At 42.4% G+C, this 24184-nt stretch overlaps 1 protein-coding gene across 5 annotated transcripts in view; it reads right to left on the minus strand.

Annotated features, from left to right (window-relative positions):
* appa (amyloid beta (A4) precursor protein a) overlaps window positions 1–24184 on the minus strand; it is a 148828-nt gene that overhangs the window by 104617 nt on the left and 20027 nt on the right. For all 5 annotated transcript variants that reach the window (XM_029116486.2, XM_029116488.2, XM_029116487.2 and 2 more), the window contains exon 2: window positions 7128–7295. In XM_029116486.2, the coding sequence (XP_028972319.1) occupies window positions 7128–7295 (168 nt within the window). The remainder of the gene's footprint in view (window positions 1–7127; window positions 7296–24184) is intronic.

Raw genomic sequence — 24184 nt, forward strand, 5'->3', positions numbered from 1 at the left:
ACTAGAGCTCAAACAGAAAATAGATAAGGAATATTTCTAGGCAGATTTACAGGTAGTGCTCGGATATATCAAGAATGAAGTCCAGTGCTTTCATGTTTTTGTCACAAATCGCATCCAGAGACAATGGTTCTACATTGAAACAGGTCAGAACCCAGCAGACTATGCTGCTAGGGGTCTCAAGGTGGCGGACCCAATTGAAGAAGAGATTGTCACAAACCAAAGTTTCTTGTAGGTGTCCCAGGGGAAAAGTCCTGGGATAATAGATTGTCAAAATATTGTCAGGATTCTCAGATTGGAATAAAGTCCTTAACATTATAGCTTGGATTAAAAGACTGTTGAATAGAGACTGATTAGGGCATATTAGTGTGGAGGATAGAAGAATAGCAGAACAAAGATCAAAGCAGCACAAAAGGAAGCCATTGGAGAAGAGCTGAAACAGTTTGGTAAAGAATCTACTAAACTACAAAAACTCAGAAGATATACCAACTTGATCCTATCCTTGAAAATTGACTCCTCAGGGTTGGAGGGTGGTTGAGAAAGTCTTTGGAGTTGAGATATCCAGTGATCCTTCCTTCAGAAGGCATTATCACACAACTAATACTTGACCACTGTCACAAGAAAAGTCAGCACCAAAGCTGAGGGCAAACATTGAATTAACTTAGGATCAGCGGATATTGGTGATGTGGTCAAAACTCAGTATCCACTTCTTTAGGTTTGTTGGTGAGTTCTCCCAGAATCTCCGTTAAACATAATATACTATAAACTATGAATAAACTACTCAGGAAACCTATCTAATCTACTTGAGATAATTTATTACAAGCTTGTAGGTAATACAACAGTTGTTATACCTAGGGTTTTCAGCAACGTATGACATCAGTGTACAACCTCAGTGTAGAAATGTTTTTATTCCATAGTACAATGAAATCATATTGCTTATTATAAGTATAATCAAGTAATTTAGTAAGGCCATTGTGTGTTTCGGCTCTGCTCACTTGTACAGCATGTACCTACAACAAATAGATATAGTTTTGGCTAAACTTCTCAAGGGCTGTAAACATCTTGTTATCTTTCTAAGCCAAAGTTCGCAGAGAAGCTGGTGAGACAGGTAGACTAACCATGCAGGGGGACACATGGGCTGTACTGAATGTATATAGGCCTGAGCTCAACCTTCAACTGAGAGCTCTTGAAATGACTCTGCTGAGAGTGTTGTTAACTGCTCCAGGTTTACAAATATTGAATAAAGTTTTACTTGTGAAAATAATCTACTGTCGACGAGGATGGGATGGCTAACTCCATTCACTGAGCGTTTCCGGGGACTCCAAGGTTAACTGCGCGCAGGGACCACAACAGCGTGGTTCAGGGAGCTCCCACTCCGTCTAGGCCGGAGCAGAAGGGACCCGCCTCGGACCTGGCAGGGAGCATCAGTGGATGGATATGCCATCCCGAACATAAACTTAGTTGAGACTGATTTTCTTCTTACTTTAACTCAATTGAGTGAAAAGGTTTTCAGATAAAACCTGTTCGGGCCCATGGGGCTCCTCATGGAACAGGCTGCACAGTAAACAGTTTTGGGAAACTAATTCATCGAGGATTAGTATAAAATGCATGCATAGACAGGAGAATTGCTATGACATGGCATAGATGAATACATGAAAGATAACAAAAACAAAACAAAAAATATTTTTAAAAACTAAAATAAACAAAAAATAATAATAAATAAAAAGAAAGAGAAGTGTAGTCAAATTGCATAGTTTGGTGACACGTGCGAAAATAGAGATCTCTCCCTTATTGTGTGTGTTATCATCTGTTTTTGAGACAGGGGATCAGATACATCATGGGGACTGGCACCAGTAAGGACAATGCCTGCCTGCCAGATCCACTGGTCGGACCACTAAAGATAATGGTGGATAAGTGGGGCACGGATGTCAAAGTCACAGAGAAGCTGGTGAGACATGTAGACTAACCATGCATAGGAGGGGGACACATGGGCTGTACTGAATGTGTATAGGCTTGAGCTCAACCTTCATATGAGAGCTCTTGAACTGATTCTGCTGAGAGAGTAGTTAACTGCTCCAGGTTTATAAATCTTGAATAAAGCTTTACTTGTGAAAATAATCTACAATCTCTGTGACTTTTCCATTAGTGATTTCACCGACAGTGACATTTAAAGAATCTTCCACATTGGATAATAGGCCAGCAACATAGTGGCCCAGCATATCAAATATTCTATAACTTGCAGGAAGGTTCATGGACCAATCACAAAACAAGGTATGGCGGACCTGCCGTTTGACCAAGTAGAACTTGGTCAAACTCCCATTCACATATACTGTAACTGATTGTTTTGGTCCCTTCTACACAAAACAAGGCCTGAAAGAACTTAAGAGATATGGTCTGTTGTTCACATGTTTAAGCTCCTGAGCCATCCACATAGAAATAACGGTGGATCGTACGACTGATGCATTTCTAAATGCTTTTAGATGCTTCATAGCAATTAGAGGAGTGGTAAGACAGATCTGACCGAGGGATGAGTTTCATTGGAGCAAAGAATTAATTGGAGAAAGGTCTAATGGAACTAGACAAAGAAAGGATTTCTACCTATCTTGCAAGAAACCAATGTGACTTCCTGATGAATGTTCCGGAAGGAAGCCACATGGGTGGCATTTGGGAGCGTCAAATATGGACAGTCAGGAGTGTAATGAGCTCTGTCCTGGCACAAGTTGCAAGAAGACCAGATGACACCTCATAGCAATTTTGCCAGGGATGATTTGTATGCCTAGAAAAGGTATCGGAAAGTGCAATACCTGACAGAACAATTCTGGAGCAGGTGGTGCAAATAATATCTGACCACACACCCAGAATACACTCACCCAGAAGAAATGTGCAAGTTGTGGATGTAGTGATAGTCAAGGAGGACAATATTCCCAGAAATGAGTGGAAACTAGCCAGGATTGTGGAGACAACTGAAGATGATGGTCTTGTATGAACGGTTAAAATCCATAAAAGACAAAGTAACTTAGGATGGAAAGGTGAACGCTTGACGCAACCATCTTTTATTAAGTGTCCAGTTCAGAAACTAGTGGTATTAGTGGAGAATAGTTCTTAATACTAGAACTGCCAAATGCCTAGGCCAATTGGTGTTTGAGTTTGTAATTAAAACAAAACTGCCATTTTGAAAGCCCTCCTCCTTCCATTACTTTCCCTAAATAGACATATATTACATTGTTCTGTTGTCAGAATTCTAAACTCACAAATTCAACTTAATCTGAAAAAGCACACGGCACTTAGTGTTGGTACCCAGGCAGCCGCTAATGGTACTCAGGCACTAATCCCCAATCACTGAATGGATGACATCAATGGATGAATGTGTGATATTCCCAGATGAATGATCTGGCTGAATTTGAATGAACGTACAAATTAAATACATGATTTTCAAGACCACTCAACAAATTAATGTGGCAATTATTGAAACATAATACAAATTATATAGGTTACTTGACAATTCAACATCAACTCGTTAGCCCCACTATAACCCTGAGGAGAGTCCTGCAAAGATGCCCTGTTTTTGTAGCCTATTCATTTGGAGAAATGGACCTCGTCTTTTTCTAAAAACTCCTCTTGGTTTTTCGATATATTACTCATGTCACCTACTGTCAATTCATGTCAACTTCAATAAAAACAGATTATTGTATTCTTCAAATTCATTAAGCATTTTAAACAAACAAATTCTTAAATTCATAATATTTTGGACAAGTCTATATAGTTTTATAACGACCCAATAGATGAACTGATGCTCTGGTTGGATGGCGATGCTGAGGTGGAGAATGTTTATGCTAATAGGGACGGTTCATATTCTAATGACGCCACACGGCGTTCAGCTCTGGCAGATACTTGGGGTCTGAAAGGCCTGGCAGTTCTAGTGTTCAATTATCATTGAACAGGTGTCAAATGGATGTCTTAAATAGTCAGACTACGGTGTTGTTTAGAAGTAAATTTACATTTGAAATGGCTTAAAAAACACCCCTTAATGATGAATATTTTCTTGAGTTCTGTGACGTCGCCCGGTATGGCGCAGCCGGGGCCCCACCCTGGAGCCAGGCCCGGGGTTGGGGCTCGTACGCGAGCCGGGCTTAGCCCGAACGAGCGACGTGGGGCCGCCTTCCCGTGGGCTCACCACCCACAGGAGGGACCATAAGGGGTCGGTGCAGAGAGGATCGGGCAGCGGTCGAAGGCGGGGGCCTAGACAACCCGATCCCTGGACACGGAAACTAGCTCTAGGGACGTGGAACGTCACCTCGCTGGCGGGGAAGGAGCCTGAGATCGTGTGTGAGGTTGAAAGGTTCCGACTAGAGGTAGTGGGGATCACATCTACACACGGCTTGGGCTCTGGAACCACACTCCTTGAGAGAGGATGGACTCTTCACCACTCTGGAGTTGCCCATGGTGAGAGGCGGCGGGCTGGTGTGGGTTTGCTTATAGCTCCCCAGCTCTGCCGCCATGTGTTGGAGTTTACCCCGGTGAACGAGAGGGCCGTTTCCCTGCGCCTACGGGTCGGGGATAGGTCTCTCACTGTTGTTTGTGCCTACGGGCCGAACGGCAGTGCAGAGTACCCGACCTTCTTGGAGTCTCTGGGAGGGGTGCTGGAAAGAGCTCCGACTGGGGACTCTATCGTTCTACTGGGGGACTTCAACGCCCACGTAGGCAACGACAGTGACACCTGGAGGGGTGTGATTGGGAGGAACGGCCCCCCTGATCTGAACACGAGCGGTGATCAGTTATTGGACTTCTGTGCTAGTCACAGTTTGTCCATAACAAACACCATGTTCAAGCATAAGGGTGTCCATCAGTGCACGTGGCACCAGAACACCCTAGGCCGCAGGTCGATGATCGACTTTGTTGTTGTTTCATCTGACCTGCGGCCACATGTCTTGGACACTCGGGTGAAGAGAGGGGCGGAGCTGTCAACTGATCACCACCTGGTGGTGAGTTGGATCCGATGGCGGGGGAGGAAGCTGGACAGACTCGGCAGGCCCAAGCGTACTGTAAGGGTCTGCTGGGAACGTCTGGCCGAGTCTCCTGTCAGAGAGATCTTTAACTCCCAACTCCGGCAGAGCTTCGACTGGATCCCGAGGGAGGCTGGAGATATTGAGTCCGAGTGGACCATGTTCTCCACCGCCATTGTCGAAGTGGCCGCTCGGAGCTGTGGCCGTAAGGTCTCTGGTTCCTGTCGAGGCGGCAATCCCCGAACCCGGTGGTGGACACCGGAAGTAAGGGATGCCGTCAAGCTGAAGAAGGAGTCCTATCAGGCCTGGTTGGCTTGTGGGACTCCTGAGGCGGCTGACTGGTACCGACAGGCCAAGCGGACTGCAGCCCGGGTGGTTGTGGAGGCAAAAACTCGGGCCTGGAAGGAGTTCGGTGAGGCCAAGGAGAAGGACTATCGGCTGGCCTCGAAGAGATTCTGACAAACCGTCCGGCGCCTCAGGAGAGGGAAACAGTGCCCTACCAACGCTGTTTACAGTAGAGGTGGGCAGCTGTTGACCTCAACTGGGGATGTCGTCGGGCGGTGGATGGAGTACTTCAAGGATCTCCTCAATCCCGCTGTCACGTCTTCCATTGAGGAAGCAGAGGATGAGGGTTCAGAGGTGGATTCACCCGGGCTGAAGTCACAGAGGTAGTCAAGAAACTCCTCGGTGGCAAGGCACCAGGGGTGGATGAGATCCGCCCTGAGTACCTCAAGTCTCTGGATGTTGTGGGGCTGTCTTGGTTGACACGCCTGTGCAACATCGCGTGGCGGTCGGGGACAGTGCCTCTGGGATGGCAGACCGGGGTGGTGGTCCCTCTTTATTATTTCACTCAACAGCATTTGTGCCCAGGCATGTGGCCTTTGACTCCTAAAAAAATGTGTGATACCAAAAGCCAAATGACATGACGAAATTATAAGCCTGATTCTACATTTGTGCAATTAATTGACTGTTTAATAAGTTCATGGGAATTAAAGTTTCAACGGAACATTGACATTAGCTTTAGGAGATTGAATCTGCATGAATACTATTGGAACTTTGCTTAGAGAAGGTTATTAGACAAGAGAATTATTGTGCACTGATAATACTTTTCAAACATCAGTTGGAGCGTAGTTCATTTGTAACAGATGAAAACCTTAGGGAGCAATTTTAATAGTTCTTCCCTAATTATATGTAAGTCACTGCTCCTCTCCCCTCAATATGCATCCCAATATGTCTGCCTATTTCTAACAGAATATTTAGCTATTTCTGTTATCATTGTTCTATGGTCTTTTTTATCACAGCATGTTTGTCAGCTAGTCCTCTTTTGTATTCTACCTTGCCTCCCTTGTAATCTCTCTTGTCCTGCCGCTTCCTTCCAAGAAAAGGTATTTTTCTGGATCACGCTTAGAACATATTGGTTCCATTTTTTGTGGCTAGGCGGACCCACAAAGATTTTGACCAAATCTACCCCATCGAAGAAGGAATATTTAATTACGGGTTGAGACTTATAGGACATGTACACGCCTGTTATTAACAAAGCAAGAGATCACTGTACACAGTACGTAATTGAAAGGGAAGCGCTTCAGTCAGCTCAAGAAAGTATTGGCATCCTTCATAAAATTGAACCAAAGTGAATGCAAAAAACAAACACAAACAATGAGTAATATTTTGGGAACAAATATAAGGGGGAGATGTATAGTTTCATTTCAGCACAATTTCTCGTAGACAAAACATTTCTATCTTACTCTTACTTTGTTTAGATACCTCCTCTCCAGCGCTTGACTTCGGGTAAAATAGGTGCAGGAACTGACATATTGCATATTAAACTTTGTTCATCACAATGCATGTGTTAAAAAGGATTGTTCCATTAACGTAGGCTATCCCAGACTACTCTTTTGCCTAAAAAAAGAACCAGAAGGTTGTTTGCCTAAAATTATTATTTTTAGAACACCGTTCCAGCCCAAGTCCTCTCCCCTCAATATACCTCCCTTTTTTAGAGAAGATGATTCTGAATAATGTTGCAATAAAGTGTATTGCTTTTGTGTAGTTAGTACACTGTCTTTACAAAATAAATATAAAAGGAAATTCAAGCTATCAACAGATCATATCCAACACACATTATATTACCTCTTGACAGTACTGCAGGATGCCTTCCTTGGTCCCGATGCAGCTTTTGGTGCCAGATGGGTCCGACTCCCACTTGCCACTTTGGACGTCCACATGCATGTTGAGCTTCCCGCAGAACATGGCTACCTGTGGCTCAGCCAGCAGGCCCAACCCACCATCTGTGGACACCTGGACAGAAGAAAAGGGAGGTAGGGAAGAAACAGATTTGTGAATGTATTTGCTCAGATTCTGCGCGGCTGGTCTGCATAGAGCATGCTTGACTCAATGGCTAGCTAAAACTACAAGGATAGTGTGTACTGTGTTTCTCAATGTCACTGTGTTTCATAATGTCCTGGTGCTAAGACAATAGCACCAGGAGCTCAAAAACCTTAAGAACACTGTTCAATCAATAGACATCTGTCGGTTGACATCCATTTTGGATATCGAAAGGCATGGGTGGACTGGTTATCTTGCAAATGTGGCACATGCCAAAGGGGCTGGACCATCTTTTATTTGGTGTTGGCTTGTCAAAATAAAATAATTTTTATATCATTTTATTGTTTTTATGCAGCCCATGGAGCCAACGGTTCACATTTACGGTGCTGGTAGCCCACTTTTTCTGTTATAATAATATTAGGCGTTTCGTATAAACAATGGGCAAGCCCTTCAAACAAAATGTACCAGTCTGATTATCTGATTGGCTGAACTGAGGTTGTTAAAATTAACGTTCAAAATCAAATGGGTGTCAAATAGACCGGGGCCCAATCGGACAGTTTGGCTACTTCCCTTTCACTTCAGATCATGGATCATAAAAAATGGAAAGCAGGATATTTTGGCACAAGAGTGGAAGATGGAAGACAGGCGATTTGGTGGATATATTTTCAACCCATTAATACTGGAGGTAAAATGTAATGCATTGTCTGAAGGTGATGAGTATAAGCAGGGTGTGACTGAACAAAGCTTCCACGTCAACATTTTTTATTCTTAGCCACAATTATTTTCATTAATTCCTGTTCAACGATCACATCACCATCATTTTTATTGTATGTACAGGAGTTACTCATGGAATGCATAATTTTACTGTAAAATATTCATTTGTGTACCCGTTTTCATAGCCCCTTGTAAATATCACTCTCAACTTTGAGTCTAACAGTATCTCTACTTGAAAACTATAATGTTGGTTTTGAATTCGTAGCACTGTTGTGCCATATACACTCACCTAAAGGATTATTAGGAACACCTGTTCAATTTCTCATTAATGCAATTATCTAATCAACCAATCACATGGCAGTTGCTTCAGGGGTGTGGTCCTGGTCAAGACAATCCCCTGAACTCCAAACTGACTGTCAGAATGGGAAAGAAAGGTGATTTAAGGAATTCTGAGCGTGGCATGGTTGTTGGTGCCAGACGGGCCGGTCTGAGTATTTCACAATCTGCTCAGTTACTGGGATTTTCACGCACAACCATTTCTAGGATTTACAAAGAATGGTGTGAAAAGGGAAAAACATCCAGTATGCGGCAGTCCTGTGGGCGAAAATGCCTTGTTGATGCCAGAGGTCAGAGGAGAATGGGCCGACTGATTCAAGCTGATAGAAGAGCAACTTTGACTGAAATAACCACTCGTTACAACCGAGGTATGCAGCAAAGCATTTGTGAAGCCACAACACGCACAACCTTGAGGCGGATGGGCTACAACAGCAGAAGACCACACCGGGTACCACTCATCTCCACTACAAATAAGAAAAAGAGGCTGCAATTTGCACGAGCTCACCAAAATTGGACAGTTGAAGACTGGAAGAATGTTGCCTGGTCTTATGAGTCTCGATTTCTGTTGAGACATTCAGATGGTAGAGTCAGAATTTGGCGTAAACAGAATGAGAACATGGATCCATCATGCCTTGTTACCACCGTGCAGGCTGGTGGTGGTGGTGTAATGGTGTGGGGGATGTTTTCTTGGCACACTTTAGGCCCCTTAGTGCCAATTGGGCATCGTTTAAATGCCACGGCCTACCTGAGCAGTGTTTCTGACCATGTCCATCCCATTATGACCACCATGTACCCATCCTCTGATGGCTACTTCCAGCAGGATAATGCACCATGTCACAAATCTTGAATCATTTCAAATTGGTTTCTTGAACATGACAATCAGTTCACTGTACTGAAATGGCCCCCACAGTCACCAGATCTCAACCCAATAGAGCATCTTTGGGATGTGGTGGAACAGGAGCTTCGTGCCCTGGATGTGCATCCCACAAATCTCCATCAACTGCAAGATGCTATCCTATCAATATGGGCTAGCATTTCTAAAGAATGCTTTCAGCACCTTGTTGAATCAATGCCACGTAGAATTAAGGCAGTTCTGAAAGCGAAAGGGGGTGTTCCTAATAATCCTTTAGGTGAGTGTATGTTCTTGAGAACTGGTCTAATGTTTTCTTCAAAACTGTCAACAGGCTTCTTTTTAATCAACTTAATTAAAGTAAATCTTGAATAACATCAAAATCACTGTTCTGTGTTGAGAGCCGTGAGATACCGCCATATTCGTGATTTCATATTTTTATTCCTTCATGATACTCACTTTGCCATTATTTCCAGTAGCAAAATGTTATACTTGAGTTCAAACTGAGGTATAAAAAATTACCTTAGTACCATAGGCCATGCACACGTTTGGAATTCACAGGAAGAACAGATAAAAAAAAAGCTTCAGTATTCACACAGATGTCAAAAGATACTAAATGTGTTCACAGCCAAGGGTTTTTAATACCATTTTAATACAAACTAACTGTAATTAGTGATGGCCATTCAAGGGTTTCCTTAGCATTATTTTAGCAGCAGGATATTATGGTGGCAGCACTCTGATTTTCTTTATAACAATAAAAGCCATCACTGAAATGTATGAGGCAATATAGTTGCATAATAATGGTTTATAATTGTTAAACAAACAAAAACAATAAACAGGTTACAGTCTCACTTGGAAAGTGTTACACTTAAGGACCTAGGTCATCAGGACTGGATTCCAGAAATGTAAGGAATGAATCCAATATAACAATAAATAAATAAAGCCTCAAATGCACCTTAGTTCAAAATATCCATAACACGGTGTATGTATGCCTTTCAATTGCTATGCATAAAGAAAGCTCATTAATCCAAAGGTTCACAGATGGACAATAAACACTTTTCCAATGTCTAGCAACAAGATGTTTCTCTTGTAATAAGCAGAGGTTAACCAAATTGCTTTCATGTGTCCTGAGGGATAATTCTTCATGAATAAGACCAAGGATACAGGTCTCTGGGCTCACAGGGATTTATTTATGGATGATCGATTTTGGGACATAGCACAATGCCACAGATGTCGCAAGTTTAGAGGGAGCGTGCAATTGCCATGCTGACTGCAGGAATGTCCACCAGTGCTGTTGCCCGTGAATTTAATGTTCATTTCTCTACCATATGCTGTCTCCAAAGGCATTTCAGAGAATTTGGCAGTACATAAAACTGGCCTCACGACCGCAGACCACTTGTAACCACACCACCCCAGGACCTCCACATCCAGCATCTTCCCCTCCAAGATTGTCTGAGACCAGCCACCCGGACAGCTGCTGCAACAATCGTTTTGCATAACCAAAGAATTTCTGCACAAACTGTCAGAAACTGTCTCAGGGAAGCTCATCTGCATGCTCGTCGTCCTCATCAGGGGGTCTTGACCTGACTGCAGTTCGCCGTCGTAACCGACTTGAGTTGGCAAATGCTCGCATTCAATGGCGTCTGGCACTTTGGAGAGGTGTTCTTATCACGGATGAATCCCGGTTTTCATTGTACAGGGCAGATGGCAGACAGCGTGTATGGCGTTCTGTGGGTGAGCGGTTTGCTGATGTCAACGTTGTGGATCGAGTGGCCCATGGTGGCGGTGGGGTTATGGACAACATAACCCCACCAATTGATGGCATTTTGAATGCACAGAGATACCATGACGAGATCCTGAGGCCCATTGATGTGCCATTCATCCACTACCATCCCCTCATGTTGCAGAATGATAATGCACAGCCCCATGGTGCAAGGATCTGTACACAATTCCTGGAAGCTGAAAACATCCCAGTTCTTGCATGGCCAGCATACTCACCGGACATGTCACCCATTGAGCATTTTTGGGATGCCCTGGATCGGCGTATACGACAGTGTGTTCCAGGTCCTGCCAATATCCAGCAACTTCACACAGCCATAGAAGAGGAATGGACCAACATTCCATAGGCCACAATCAACAACCTGATTTCATTAGATGTACTACGTTCAGTAAAATAACGTTAGTCGGAATGGAGAAAAGAAAAGTGAAAACGGTGTTTCAAACCGGCGATCTTCCACATAGGTGCGCTACCCACTGCTCCAGTGAGGAACATGTAAACAGTCAGGGCGAGTGGTGTTTTCACAATATAAATATGTTTGAAGTTAATTTCTTTGTAATCATAACCCAAACCATAACCCTAACGTTAACCTCAGTGCTGTGATACCTAACCTTAACCCAAACCCTAACCTGAAACCCCAGAGCTGTACGACCTAACCAAACCTTAACCTAACCTTTTTTGTTTCCTAACCTTAACCCCAGTGCTGTGATGCCTTACGATAACCTAACTTTAACGATAAAATGCTTTTATAACATATTCTAGCGACCTTGGTGTTGCTGTTACTCATCCTAAATCCACATTTCAAGTGTGGGGCAGTGGGTAGGGTGACTGCCTTCTCATCCGAATGTTGCTGGTTCAAAACACAGGTTAAACGTTTTATGAAAACGTTGTCTTTCATAGCGTTCGTAAATATCATACATTTGTCTGGCGTTCGTATTTTTGGCGTTTGTAACATTTGATACGTTGTAATACGTTTGTGAGATATGTTACGTTTTAATAATTTAGTAATGTGTCATACGTTTTGGTGGCGTATTGTAATGTAACCTAACGTAACGTCACATACCATACGAAATCGGGTGCCATGGATTATGTAAAATAGTCTACATAGTGTCCTGAGACCAGGTTGGATCAACTCTATGCGAAGGAGATGTGTTGATAAGCCCCGAATGTATTGTGATCCTAGTGATGCCTCTGGGCAAAGGTGGTAACCCACTCTACCGGACAACCCTCTGTGAAATACTTTATATAATGTGGCTACACACTTGAAAAAGACAACTATTATAGTGTTACATCTGCCATGTTGCCCATGTCCACTTGTGCAGCTAATGCACGCTACAATGTCCTTCCTATAATCAACCAAGCAATATATATATTCTTAACACGACCTAGAACTATTAACATGTTATTTAAAAAGAAATATGAAATCACCCATCAGCTTTATAATTAATCGCAAGAACATAGCATAACAATAATAGACAACAATAATATTGTTGATTAAGTCTCTAATATTGCGGATTAAGTCTCTAAATAGTTTAAAATTTTTGAGTTTAGAAATCTGATAACGGAACAATGTAATATATGCCTATTTATGAAAAGTCACAGATGGAGGAGTGTAGTTTTCCAAATGCCGGTTTTATTTTAATTACAAACGTCCATTGACATAGGCATTTGGTGATACTAGTGTTACAGATCTATTAAGTAAAAGTATTTCTCTCCTGTTTATCTCCCAACAGAACTGTGATTTAAAAAAAAACGTTTTGTTTTATGGACACAGAAAAAGAAAACTGCAGCACTGAGAACATTTCCTGCAGTGTGCACCTTCAGCGATGTCACCACCTGACACTCCTGGTTATCACAGGGAAATAGAATACACAAGCCTGTGTAGCGACTGGGTGTTAACAAGCCTACACTCCAGCTTAATCTTCACAGTAAATTGAGTGGTTGAACAGCGCAGAACCAAACTTTAGATAATTTTCTCCCCTTCAGTCAAGAACTGTATGTAAGAAACAAGGCTTATGTGCATCTTTTAAAGTTGCTAAATTGGACTATGCAGTGTGTGAGTCAGCCAGGCGATGTGCATTACATTCTTGGCTTCATACAACATGTCTGTTTACGTCTATTTTTGTTAATCAACTTTCAATTCACTGGTAAAAATTTTATGTAACTGCACTGGCATCAATTACTATTTGTATTGGGGTGTACCTGTGACTGCAAATGTAATCAGAGTAAGAATGAAGGCAGAGATAAAAGAAGACATTAAATAGGGAATAAGGAATCGAAGCGAGAAAAAGTGAGAGATGATTACATTGTGTTTCTCTGTAATATTGCTTATAAAATGCTTATATCCTATCTTATTGATAAATAATTACAAAGAGTTATAACATTCATAGGCACACCTAAACATGTTCATACATGCTCAACTGGGCAGCCGCAGAAACAATGAATGTTCGGTAGTGGACAGATGGGGAGAACAAGTATTTGATACACTGCTGATTTTGCAGGTTTTCCCACTTACAAAGCATGTAGAAGTCTGTAATTCTTATCATAGGTACTCTTCAACTGTGAGTAACAGAATCTAAAACAAAAAATGTTAAGTAATTTTTTAGCATTTTATTGCATGACAGTATTTGATACATCAGAAAAGCAGAACTTAATATTTGGTACAGAAACCTTTGTTTGCAATTACAGAGATCATACGTTTCCTGTAGTTCTTGACCAGGTTTGCACACAATGCAGCAGAGATTTTGGCCCACTCCTCCATACACTCCTCCAATCCTTCAGGTTCTGGGGCTGTCGCTGGGCAATACAGACTTTCTGCTCCCTCCAAAGATTTTCTATTGGGTTCAGGTCTGGAGACTGGCTAGGCCACTCCAGGACCTTGAGATGCTCCTTACGGAGCCACTTCTTAGTTGCCCTGCAGTTCCTTTAATGTTGCTGTAGGCCTTTTGGAAGCCTCCCTGACCAGTTTTCTTGTCGTCTTTTCATCAATTTTGGAGGGACATCCAGTTCTTGGTAATGTCTCTGTTGTGCCATATTTTCTCCACTTGATGATGACTGTCTTCACTGCGTTCCATGGAATATCTAATGCTTTGGAAATTCTTTTGTACCCTTCTTTTGACTGATATCTTTCAACAATGAGATCCCTCTGATGCTTTGGAAGCTCTCTGCGGACCATGGCTTTTGCTCTGAGATGCAATTAAGAAAATGTCAGGAAAATCCTACTAGAACAGCTGAACTTTATTTGTGATTAATCAGAGTCAGTAAATGATGCAGGTGTATAATGACTTAAATTTAACATGAGTTTGAATGTGATTGGTTAATTCTGACCATAGCCACTTCCCCAGTTATAAGAGGGTGTGCACACTTATGCAACCAGGTTTTTATTTTTCATTTTTCACCCTTGAAGATTTCCATTTGTTTTTTCAATTGAATTGTTCACTTTATAGGTCACATTAAAAGTGGAACAAGTTCTGACATGATTTATCGTTGTCCCATTCTTTTATATCACAAAAACCTAGCATTTTCACAGAAGTGTGTAAACTTTTTATATCCACTGTAAATAAATATAATCAGAGATTTTAATAAAACCACAAGCCCAAATCCAAGGCAGATTTAGCTATTTAAATAATTAAATATTTTAGCTACTTAGCCACTAGAGAAAAACATATTTAAAATGATTCTGTCATTGATTTTGATTTGACTCTTTAGATGCCAATTTCTTACCTTCTTCGTTATTTTTCACACAATGACTACCAAAAGTTGAGCCCACTTCAGTGTTAAATGGCTAATTATTATAGAAGATTGGCAATGGAAGAGCATTTTGCACTCGCATCTCATCCTTGTAATAATTTATTCTCTGGTGGAGAGCATATTATTTTCCCAACCTGATCCATATTGCTCTGATATTTTGTCTTCACATTGACAATTCCAGTCCCTCAAATGTAGCTTATCCCGCCGCGTAAGATGCAGTTCCAGCATCCTTTTAACTGAGCATTAAGAGGCATAATTGGATAGCCATACTCTTACAAAAAGTCAGACTAACCAGCGCATTAACACTAAAGTTCAGGTTAAAACATTGTTAAAATAAATGAAAAAGCATAACACTGTTCTGTTCTGAGTGACTGATGATGTAAAACTATTCATGTAAGAAAGGCTTTAAAAACTTCACTATTTATTTGACCTGGTTCCATGTTAACTACTGATCATGTACCTATTAAGTGTTAAACGTGAAACATAAGTCATTGGTGGCACAATCCCTATATTGCTTTCACACTGATCTGTTTCTTTGATGTACAATGCTACTACAGGGATATTTCTTTTCTCCCTTGCTCTATTTTCTAAATTTATTTTCTTCAACCATTCTTGTTGACATAAATCACTTTTGCCATGTAAATTATGGCCTTCTTCTCTTTTTACCCCCCTTTCCATTTCTCTCTGCAGAGGGCAGTGGGTTGGCCTGGGGAGCCGTCAAATCCCACAGCAATCTTGCACTGTAAATAAAACAGTCCGGAAATTGTGAGAGACAGAGACCAAGAGAGAGCAGATAAATGTGCAAATTAAATCTAAATTAATTTTAAAGTGCATTTCTAAACTTCTCCGCACATTTACCATTAACAAATAATTAAAAAGGATATTTTGTGCTTATTATTCAGGCAATGTAGGGTGTGCTGAGCCCGTACAGCTGAGGCCAAAGACTGGGAAGGCAAAAATGGGCGAGTCTTTACACCCGTGCCTGGAACACAAACCAGACAGTTGAAACGTAAAGGCTTATCAAGAAAACATGACAGTTAATTTTGTTAAACTTTGTTTATAGGTGGTTAACTATGCGTGAGAGAAATCCTTTTTTAATACTTTGGATCTACAATAAATACATGACAGGAAGAGTGTACCAGGGTTTAATGCAGAAAGATTGAGAGATGATGAGAATAAACTGAGGGTATTGATTGTGCAAGAGGGGACAAGGCTTTCCCCTAAGCTGCTTGCTCGCTCAATCACATCGCTCCCTTTCTTTCTATACACAGCCATCGGCACACCAGCATTATAGTCTATCATTGGCTGGCCCATCTGCCAGCAGTAATCTGGGTCGGGGATTACACTGAGCTGGCTGGCTGAGTCATTGCAGTCCAATCAATGCTGATAGTTCCCAGACAACCATATTGCTGCAGTCATAACAAGCAATTGAATCCCTACTGTATCATATAACTAGATATTGTACAGTACCCCAGAATTATTGGGCCCCTTGGGACAAAAGGCTCTGATTAAATGCTGTAGGTCAGCTATATATTCTTAATCAAGAAATTATTTTCTCAATAATGTGTGGCAAGGCTATTGGATTTCAGGCAGGGCAAAGCCTAATTCATACCTCCAGGTGAAGGCATGTGGATGGCCACCATTTGTGAATGAATTACACAACTTCTGTTTGTTTTTGAGGGGTTAAGGTAGAGAGGGAACATTTCTGACAACTGATATTTTTTTCAAACAGTGTTTTGAAAATGGCAAATAGAGAACATGTTTGATTACCACATTGCTAGTACAGCGCTCTTTGTTAAGTGGTCACACAGACAATATCCTCCTCCTTGTTCTCCATATCATTCCGTTTAATGTGCTTAATAACGCCATGGCAAAAGTTCAATACTGTTCTTAGCTTTCTGAAGTTCCATTTGAATGTTCATCCTCTGGCCAGTCAAATCTCTTTGTAACAAGAGGCTGCACTCTGCAGCTTGCATGTACCTTTCCTTCCTTGTTTTAAATGTTGTCACTTTCAGATTAATGACGGATATTCAGTAGAATTGGTACTTACAGCCCGAACCCAATACGAGGGCCAGACTGGACCTCAAATTCTGAGAATTGAGTTGGGCTGGGCTGGGCTTGCGTCAGTGATCTTTTTCATAAATACAACAATAAAATATATCCGCAAGCGGAAATGGTGTGTCTTCCTTTCAGGACAAACATGGCACTCATTAATTCTTAATTAATTGTCACTTATTCCCAATGAACTCCCATTCATTCCCCATTGACTTCTATTTGTTGATCATAGACTCTCATTGAATCCCCACTGATTCCCATTCATTCCCCAGTGACCTCCATTCATTCCACATTGACCCCATTCATTCCCCATTGACTTCCAAGCATTCCCCATTGACTCCTATTCATTCTTCCCCATTGACTTCTATGTGTTCCCCATAGACTCTCATTGAATCACCATTGACTCCCATTCATTCCCCATTGACCTCCATGCGTTCCTAACTGACTTCCATGCATTCCTCATAGACAGCATTCATTCCCATAGACTCCCATTGAATCCCATTTATTCCACATTGACCTCCATTCATTCCACATTGACCTCCATTCATTCCACATTGACCTCCATGCATTCCCCATTGACCTCCATGCATTCCCCATTGACCTCCATGCATTCCCCATTGACCCCTATTCATTCCCCATAGACTCTCATTGAATCACCATTGACTCCTATTCATTCCACATTGACCTCCATGCATTCTGCATTGACCTCCATGCATTCCCCATTGACCTCCATGCATTCCCCATTGACCTCCATTCGATCCCCATAGACTCCCATTGAATCACCATTGACTACCATTCATTCCCCTTTGACTACCATGCGTTTACCATAAGTTCCCACTGAATTACCACTGCCCCCCATTTATTCTCCATAGAGCTGTATATACCGAGCAGCGTATAGATTGGTGCAGAGCTCTAGTAGAAGATCTTGGATTTTGTGTTTTAGACAAATCCAAGATGGCGGACTTTGTGTTCTTGAGGTAAGTTTGTTTGTTAGTTGAAAAGGGACCTGTTGACCGAATTTCAGACCTCTAGGTTATATGGGGTGGAAATGACTGTGGAGCTTTTGGAGAGACTTAGATTGCTTATTATAGCACCACCTAGGGTTCAACTTGACCCATAGTCTAATACAGACCTGGGCAAACTACGGCCCGCGGGCCACATCCGGCCTTTTGTACATCCCTGTCCAGCCCGCGTGAGGCCAATCATAAATGATAGGGATGCACCGAAAATTCGGCCACCGAATAATTGACACAATCTTTTCTTTCGGGGTTTTTGGTTTTTGGCCTTTGGAAATTTTATTTTGAAAAGCGTTACGTTTGTATTACTTACGTATGGACGTATATGCGTGCGTGAGCTGAGAGTGAAGGTGAACAGCGGGCTCACGCTAACAAAAGAAAAGTTGATAATGAATGCCGTGTTTTCAACAAGACATGGACTGTATTTCTTTACAGAAATTAAAGGTAAAGCCGTTTGCTTAATCTGTGGTACACAGGTCGCTGTGTTAAATGATTATAAATTTGAATCGCCACTACACGACCAAGCATGAGGATACAGAAATCTGTCTGATGAAGAGCGCACGTGGGAGTCTGATGCATTCATAGCAAAACTGCAAACCCAACAAGGACTTTTTACGAAACTTCACACCCCCAGAGATGCAGCCGTCAGGACAAGTTATGTAATTTCTCACAAAATCGCCAGAAAAAGTAAGGCGTTTTCTGACGGAAAGTTAAAAAAAGTCTCCTTTTTTTCAGTCTCCTCCAGTTTAAAATTTTAGGAGGACATGAGGTCCAGGTCCACACCTGCGGATTACCTGGTTTGTGGGGCCTGTTGCTGTCCCTGTCCTTGTCCACCTGGTCATACTTCTGACCTAGTCTAAAATCAAATAGACTCTGGATTTAGCCCAGAGAAATGTATTTATTATTTCAATTGGACTCTTAATATCTCACCCAGCACAGCCAGAAGAGGACTGGTCACCCCTCTGAACCAGGGTCCTCTCTAGGATTCTTCCTAAAATTCGACCTTCTTAGGGGGTTTTTCCTAGCCACTGAAATTCAACACTACTGTTGTTTGCTCCTTGGGGTTTAAGGCCGGGTGTCTCTGTAAAACACTTTGTGACAACTGCTATTGTAAAAAGGGCTTTATAAATAAATTTGATTGATTGATTGATTAAGGAGTGCTTATTGGACTCTGTTGCGTTGTTTTGCCCGGAGAAAAAGGGCGCATTTGAGAACTTGTCACTCTCCCGACGCACTGTAATGAGGCGGGTTGAGGACATCGCTGGAATCTTGGAGCTTCAGCTGAAGAACAGAGCGGCTGACCTTGACTATTTTTCTCTGGCTTTGGATGAGAGCTGCGATGTACGTGATACCGCCCAGCTACTCATCTTCTTACGTGGGATAACTGCCGACTTTCAAATCACGGAGGAGTTGGCAGCCATGCAGTCAATGAAAGGGACAACCACTGGTAATGACTTGTTCACAGAGGTAAATGAATGTTTGGACATATTAGGACTGAAATGGGACAAGCTGGCAGGTGTGACAACAGACGATTGTCCAAATCTGACGTGGAAAAATTTTGGACTTTTAAAGAGAATGCAGGATAAAGTGACAGAAATGAACCCTTTGCAGAAATTGACATTTTTGCATTGTATTATACATCAGGAAGTGTTATGTAAGACAGTGTTAAAAATTAACCATGTTGTTGATGCTGTAACTAAAACAGTTAACCTCATCCGAGCGAGAGAATTAAATCACAGACAATTTGTTGCATTTTTGGAGGAAAACGAGATTGAACATGGTGACATAAGCTATCACTGCACTGTCAGGTGGCTCAGCCTTGGCAAAGTACTGAAAAGTGTCTGGGACCTGAGAGACCAGATTCAGGATTTCTGTGTTAAGAAATAACATCCTAGATCTTTCAGATAAAGACTGGGTGGCAGACCTCGGATTCGCTGTGGATGCGACTGCACTAATGAACAAACTAAATGTCAAACTGCAGTGCAAGGGCCTTTTTGTGCACGAGATGTACAGTGCAGTGAAAGCTTTCGTGAGAAAGTTGCAGCTTATCTCAAGCCAAGTGAAGGACAACATTCTGACCCACTTGCCAACACTAAAGGAAGCCAAAAGATCAGCTGATCATATCCACAAGTACTCAACCATGTTAGAAGCACTGCATGCAGAGTTTGAGGCGATTTCAAGATTTCAATACTCTTGAGAGTGAAACGCACATGGTTTCTTCTCCCTTCAACTGCAGTGTGGATAATGCACCAAGTGATGTTCAGATGGAACTCATTGACCTGCAGTCTGACACACTTCTGGCAGAGCACTTCAGGTCAGTCTCACTGCTGGACTTTTACTCCTCCCTCAAAGAGGAGAACTTTCCACACCTGAGGAGGCATGCTCAGAAGATTCTAGTCCTCTTTGGATCTACCTATGTATGTGAACAGACATTCTCAGTGATGAAGTTCAACAAATCCAAACACAGATCCTCTATCACTGATGACCACCTCTCAGCTGTCCTTCACATAGCCACCTCAGACATTCCAGATTTCAATGCCCTTGTTCAAGCCCAGAACAGACTGGATTATTCTCACTGAAGAGGTAAAATGAGGTGGAAAACATTTATTATTTATTACAAGTTATTATTTGTTGTATTGCTGTATTTCTATAAACTTAAGTTGTTTTTCATTGTTTGTGGAGATTAACAAGTTTTAAAAAAATTGCACTGATTCAATAATAACTTTTGTTTTCTTATTTGACCTATACACCACAAATTCACATTGCCTAATATAAATATTTACAGAATAGTTTTATTCTTCTGATTATCAGTACCAGCTATTCAAAATATATAATTTAGTGCATTTTACAATGGAAGAAAGTTGATCAGAATTAAGTTCAAGTTATCGTTGGTGTGGGCCTCTGACACCTTTCAGGTTTCTCATGTGGCCCCTTGCAAAAATTAATTGCCCACCCCTGGTCTAATAGATGAATTTTTCAGATGGTATACACCTATGGGCAAAGTGGCATGTCTGTAGTGCATGCCATCTAATGGGAATATGCGTCCAAAAAAAGGAATAATTATAATAATCCTAACAAAAATAATAGGGCTCCTGAGCCCCTTCGGGGCAAGGACTCCTAATAATAACACAAACTGATGTTCTCTGTTAACTGCAAAGAGGGCATGCAGTTAGATCAGACAGAATTCCTAGCAATATCAGTCATAGAAATGTTACAAAGTTTACATGTTTGGTACTCATAAAGACTTGTCATGTTGTATCCGAATACTCGTAATGCATGATATGTTTAATTATAATGACCTATAACGTACAGAAGCATAGTGCTTCTCAATTACTGGGAAGTCATTCCTCAAGGATCATACAGCATTATAATTATAAACACTGTGATTCATCTAAAAGAGGGGGTCAATGAGAAGCAAATCACTATTAGTGTATCATAATCTTCTTCATGATGTTTTAGCATACTTATAAGCCATCTATGAATGGCTTTCAAAATGGCATAATTATTTTAATTACAAACTCAAACGCCAATTGGCGTAGGCATTTAGCGGTTCTAGTTTTAAGTCCATCTTCAAAAAGGGAACATATTTGCAATTGGGACCCATTTACTTTTCTGTGACATTTTTTTAAAGAAATTTTTTGAATGTGAAAAACCCTTAAAACGCTTCTCTTACGGCACACAAATTGGTATGTCTGTTTCAATTTGAGTGTATGACCCCATTGTAACAACCAAACAATCCCCATAAGACAATGGTTACAATTATAATTATATAGGTACAGTGGGGAGAACAAGTATTTGATACACTGCCAATTTTGCAGGTTTTCCCACTTACAAAGCATGTGGAAGTCTGTAATTTTTATCATAGGTACACTTCAACGGTGAGTGACAAAATCTAAAATCCAGAAAATCACATTGTATGATTTTTAAGTAATTATTTTCCATTTTATTGCATGACAAGTATTTGATACATCAGAAAAGCAGAACCTAATATTTGGTACAGAAAACTTGGTTTGCAATTACAGAGATCATACGTTTCCTGTAGTTCTTGACCAGGTTTGCACACACTGCAGCAGGGATTTTTTTGGTTGATAGTGATCAAATACTTGTCATGCAAAATAATTATATAAAAATCATACAATGTGATTTTCTGGAGTTTTGTTTTAGATTCCGTCTCTCACAGTTGAAGTGTACCTATGATAAAAGTTACAGACTTCTACATGCTTTGTAAGTAGGAAAACCTGCAAAATCGGCAGTGTATCAAATACTTGTCCTCCCCACTGTAGCTAGCTATCGAGCTAAACTATAGCTAGATCTAAAAGTAATCTCACTGACATCTAGTGGCTGACTTGTAGTATTAGTCCCAACAGACAGTAGCTGTTGAGTGCTAGTTTTGCACAATGATTAGCCAATGGTGTATCAGATACTGCCCAGAAAGTTTAATCACACCAGTCTAATAATAACATGACACAAGGAAAAGGTCTCATGAGGAAAAGTAAAAGTGAGGTGTTGAAAAATACAAAGGGTGAGTAAATGATAAAAGGAAGAGTAAAATACATTATTTTTTAATTTACTTTGTTGGCTTGTAGGCAAATTAAACGATTAAACACTTTTCTATATTTAACTATATTTAATTGCTATATTTAAGCCTGGTTGGCTTGTGGGACTCCTGAGGCAGCTGACGGGTACCGACAGGCCAAGCGGACTGCAGCCCGGGTGGTTGTGGAGGCAAAAACTCGGGCCTGGGAGGAGTTCGGTGAGGCCATGGAGAAGGACTATCGGCTGGCCTCGAAGAGATTCTGGCAAACCGTCCGGCGCCTCAGGAGAGGGAAACAGTGCCCTACCAACGCTGTTTACAGTAGAGGTGGGCAGCTGTTGACCTCAACTGGGGATGTCGTTGGGCGGTGGATGGAGTACTTCGAGGATCTCCTCAATCCCGCCGTCACGTCTTCCATTGAGGAAGCAGAGGATGAGGGCTCAGAGGTGGACTCGTCCATCACCCGGGCTGAAGTCACTGAGGTGGTCAAGAAACTCCTCAGTGGCAACGCACCGGGGGTGGATGAGATCCGCCCTGAGTACCTCAAGTCTCTGGATGTTGTGGGGCTGTCTTGGTTGACACGCCTGTGCAACATCGCGTGGTGGTCAGGGACAGTGCCTTTGGGATGGCAGACCGGGGTGGTGGTCCCTCTTTTTAAGAAGGGGGACTGGAGGGTGTGTTCCAACTATAGGGGGATCACACTTCTCAGCCTCCCCGGGAAAGTCTATGCCAGGGTTCTGGAGAGGAGAATACGGCCGATAGTAGAACCTCGGATTCAGGAGGAACGGTGTGGTTTTCGTCCAGGCCGTGGAACACTGGACCAGCTCTATACCCTCTCATGGGAGTTTGCCCAACCCGTCCACATGTGTTTTGTGGATTTGGAGAAGGCATTCGACTGTGTCCCTCGCGGCGTCCTGTGGAGGGTGCTTCGGGAAAATGGGGTCCTGGGTCCTTTGCTAAGGGCTGTCAGGTCCCTATACGACCGAAGCAGGAGCTTGGTCCGCATTGCCAGCAGTAAGTCAGACTTGTTCCCAGGGCATGTTGGACTCCGGCAGGGCTGCCCTTTGTCGCCGGTTCTGTTCATAATTTTTATGGACAGAATTTCTAGGCGCAGCCAGGGGCCGGAGGGTGTCAGGTTTGGGGACCACACGATTTCATCTTTGCTCTTTGCGGATGATGCCCTTCAAACCAGGACCTTCAGCATGCGCTGGGACGGTTTGCAGCCGAGTGTGAAGCGGTGGGGATGAGAATCAGTACCTCCAAATGCGAGGCCATGGTCCTCAGTCGGAAAAGGGTGGCTTGCCCACTTCAGGTTGGTGGAGAGTGCTTGCCTCAAGTGGAGGAGTTTAAGTATCTAGGGGTCTTGTTCACGAGTGAGGGAAGGATGGAACGGGAGATTGACAGACGGATCGGTGCAGCTTCTGCAGTAATGCGGTCGATGTATCGGTCTGTCGTGGTGAAGAAAGATTTACCGGTCAATCAACGTTCCTACTCTCACCTATGGTCATGAGCTTTGGGTCATGACCAAAAGGACAAGATCCCGGATACAGGCGGCCGAAATGAGCTTTCTCCGCAGGGTGGCTGGGCGATCCCTTAGAGATGGTGAGAAGAGAGGGTGAGAAGCTCGGTTACCCGGGAGGAGCTCGGAGTAGAGCCGCTGCTCCTCCACATCGAGAGGGGTCAGCTGAGGTGGCTTGGGCATCTGCTTCGGATGCCTCCGGAACGCCTTCCTGGGAAGGTGTTCCAGTCCCGTCCCACCGGGAGGAGACCCCGGGGAAGACCTAGGACACGCTGGAGGGACTATGTCTCCCGGCTGGCCTGGGAACGCCT

The sequence above is a fragment of the Esox lucius genome, chromosome 22 (genome assembly GCF_011004845.1).
Source record: "Esox lucius isolate fEsoLuc1 chromosome 22, fEsoLuc1.pri, whole genome shotgun sequence".
Classification (NCBI taxonomy): domain Eukaryota; kingdom Metazoa; phylum Chordata; class Actinopteri; order Esociformes; family Esocidae; genus Esox; species Esox lucius.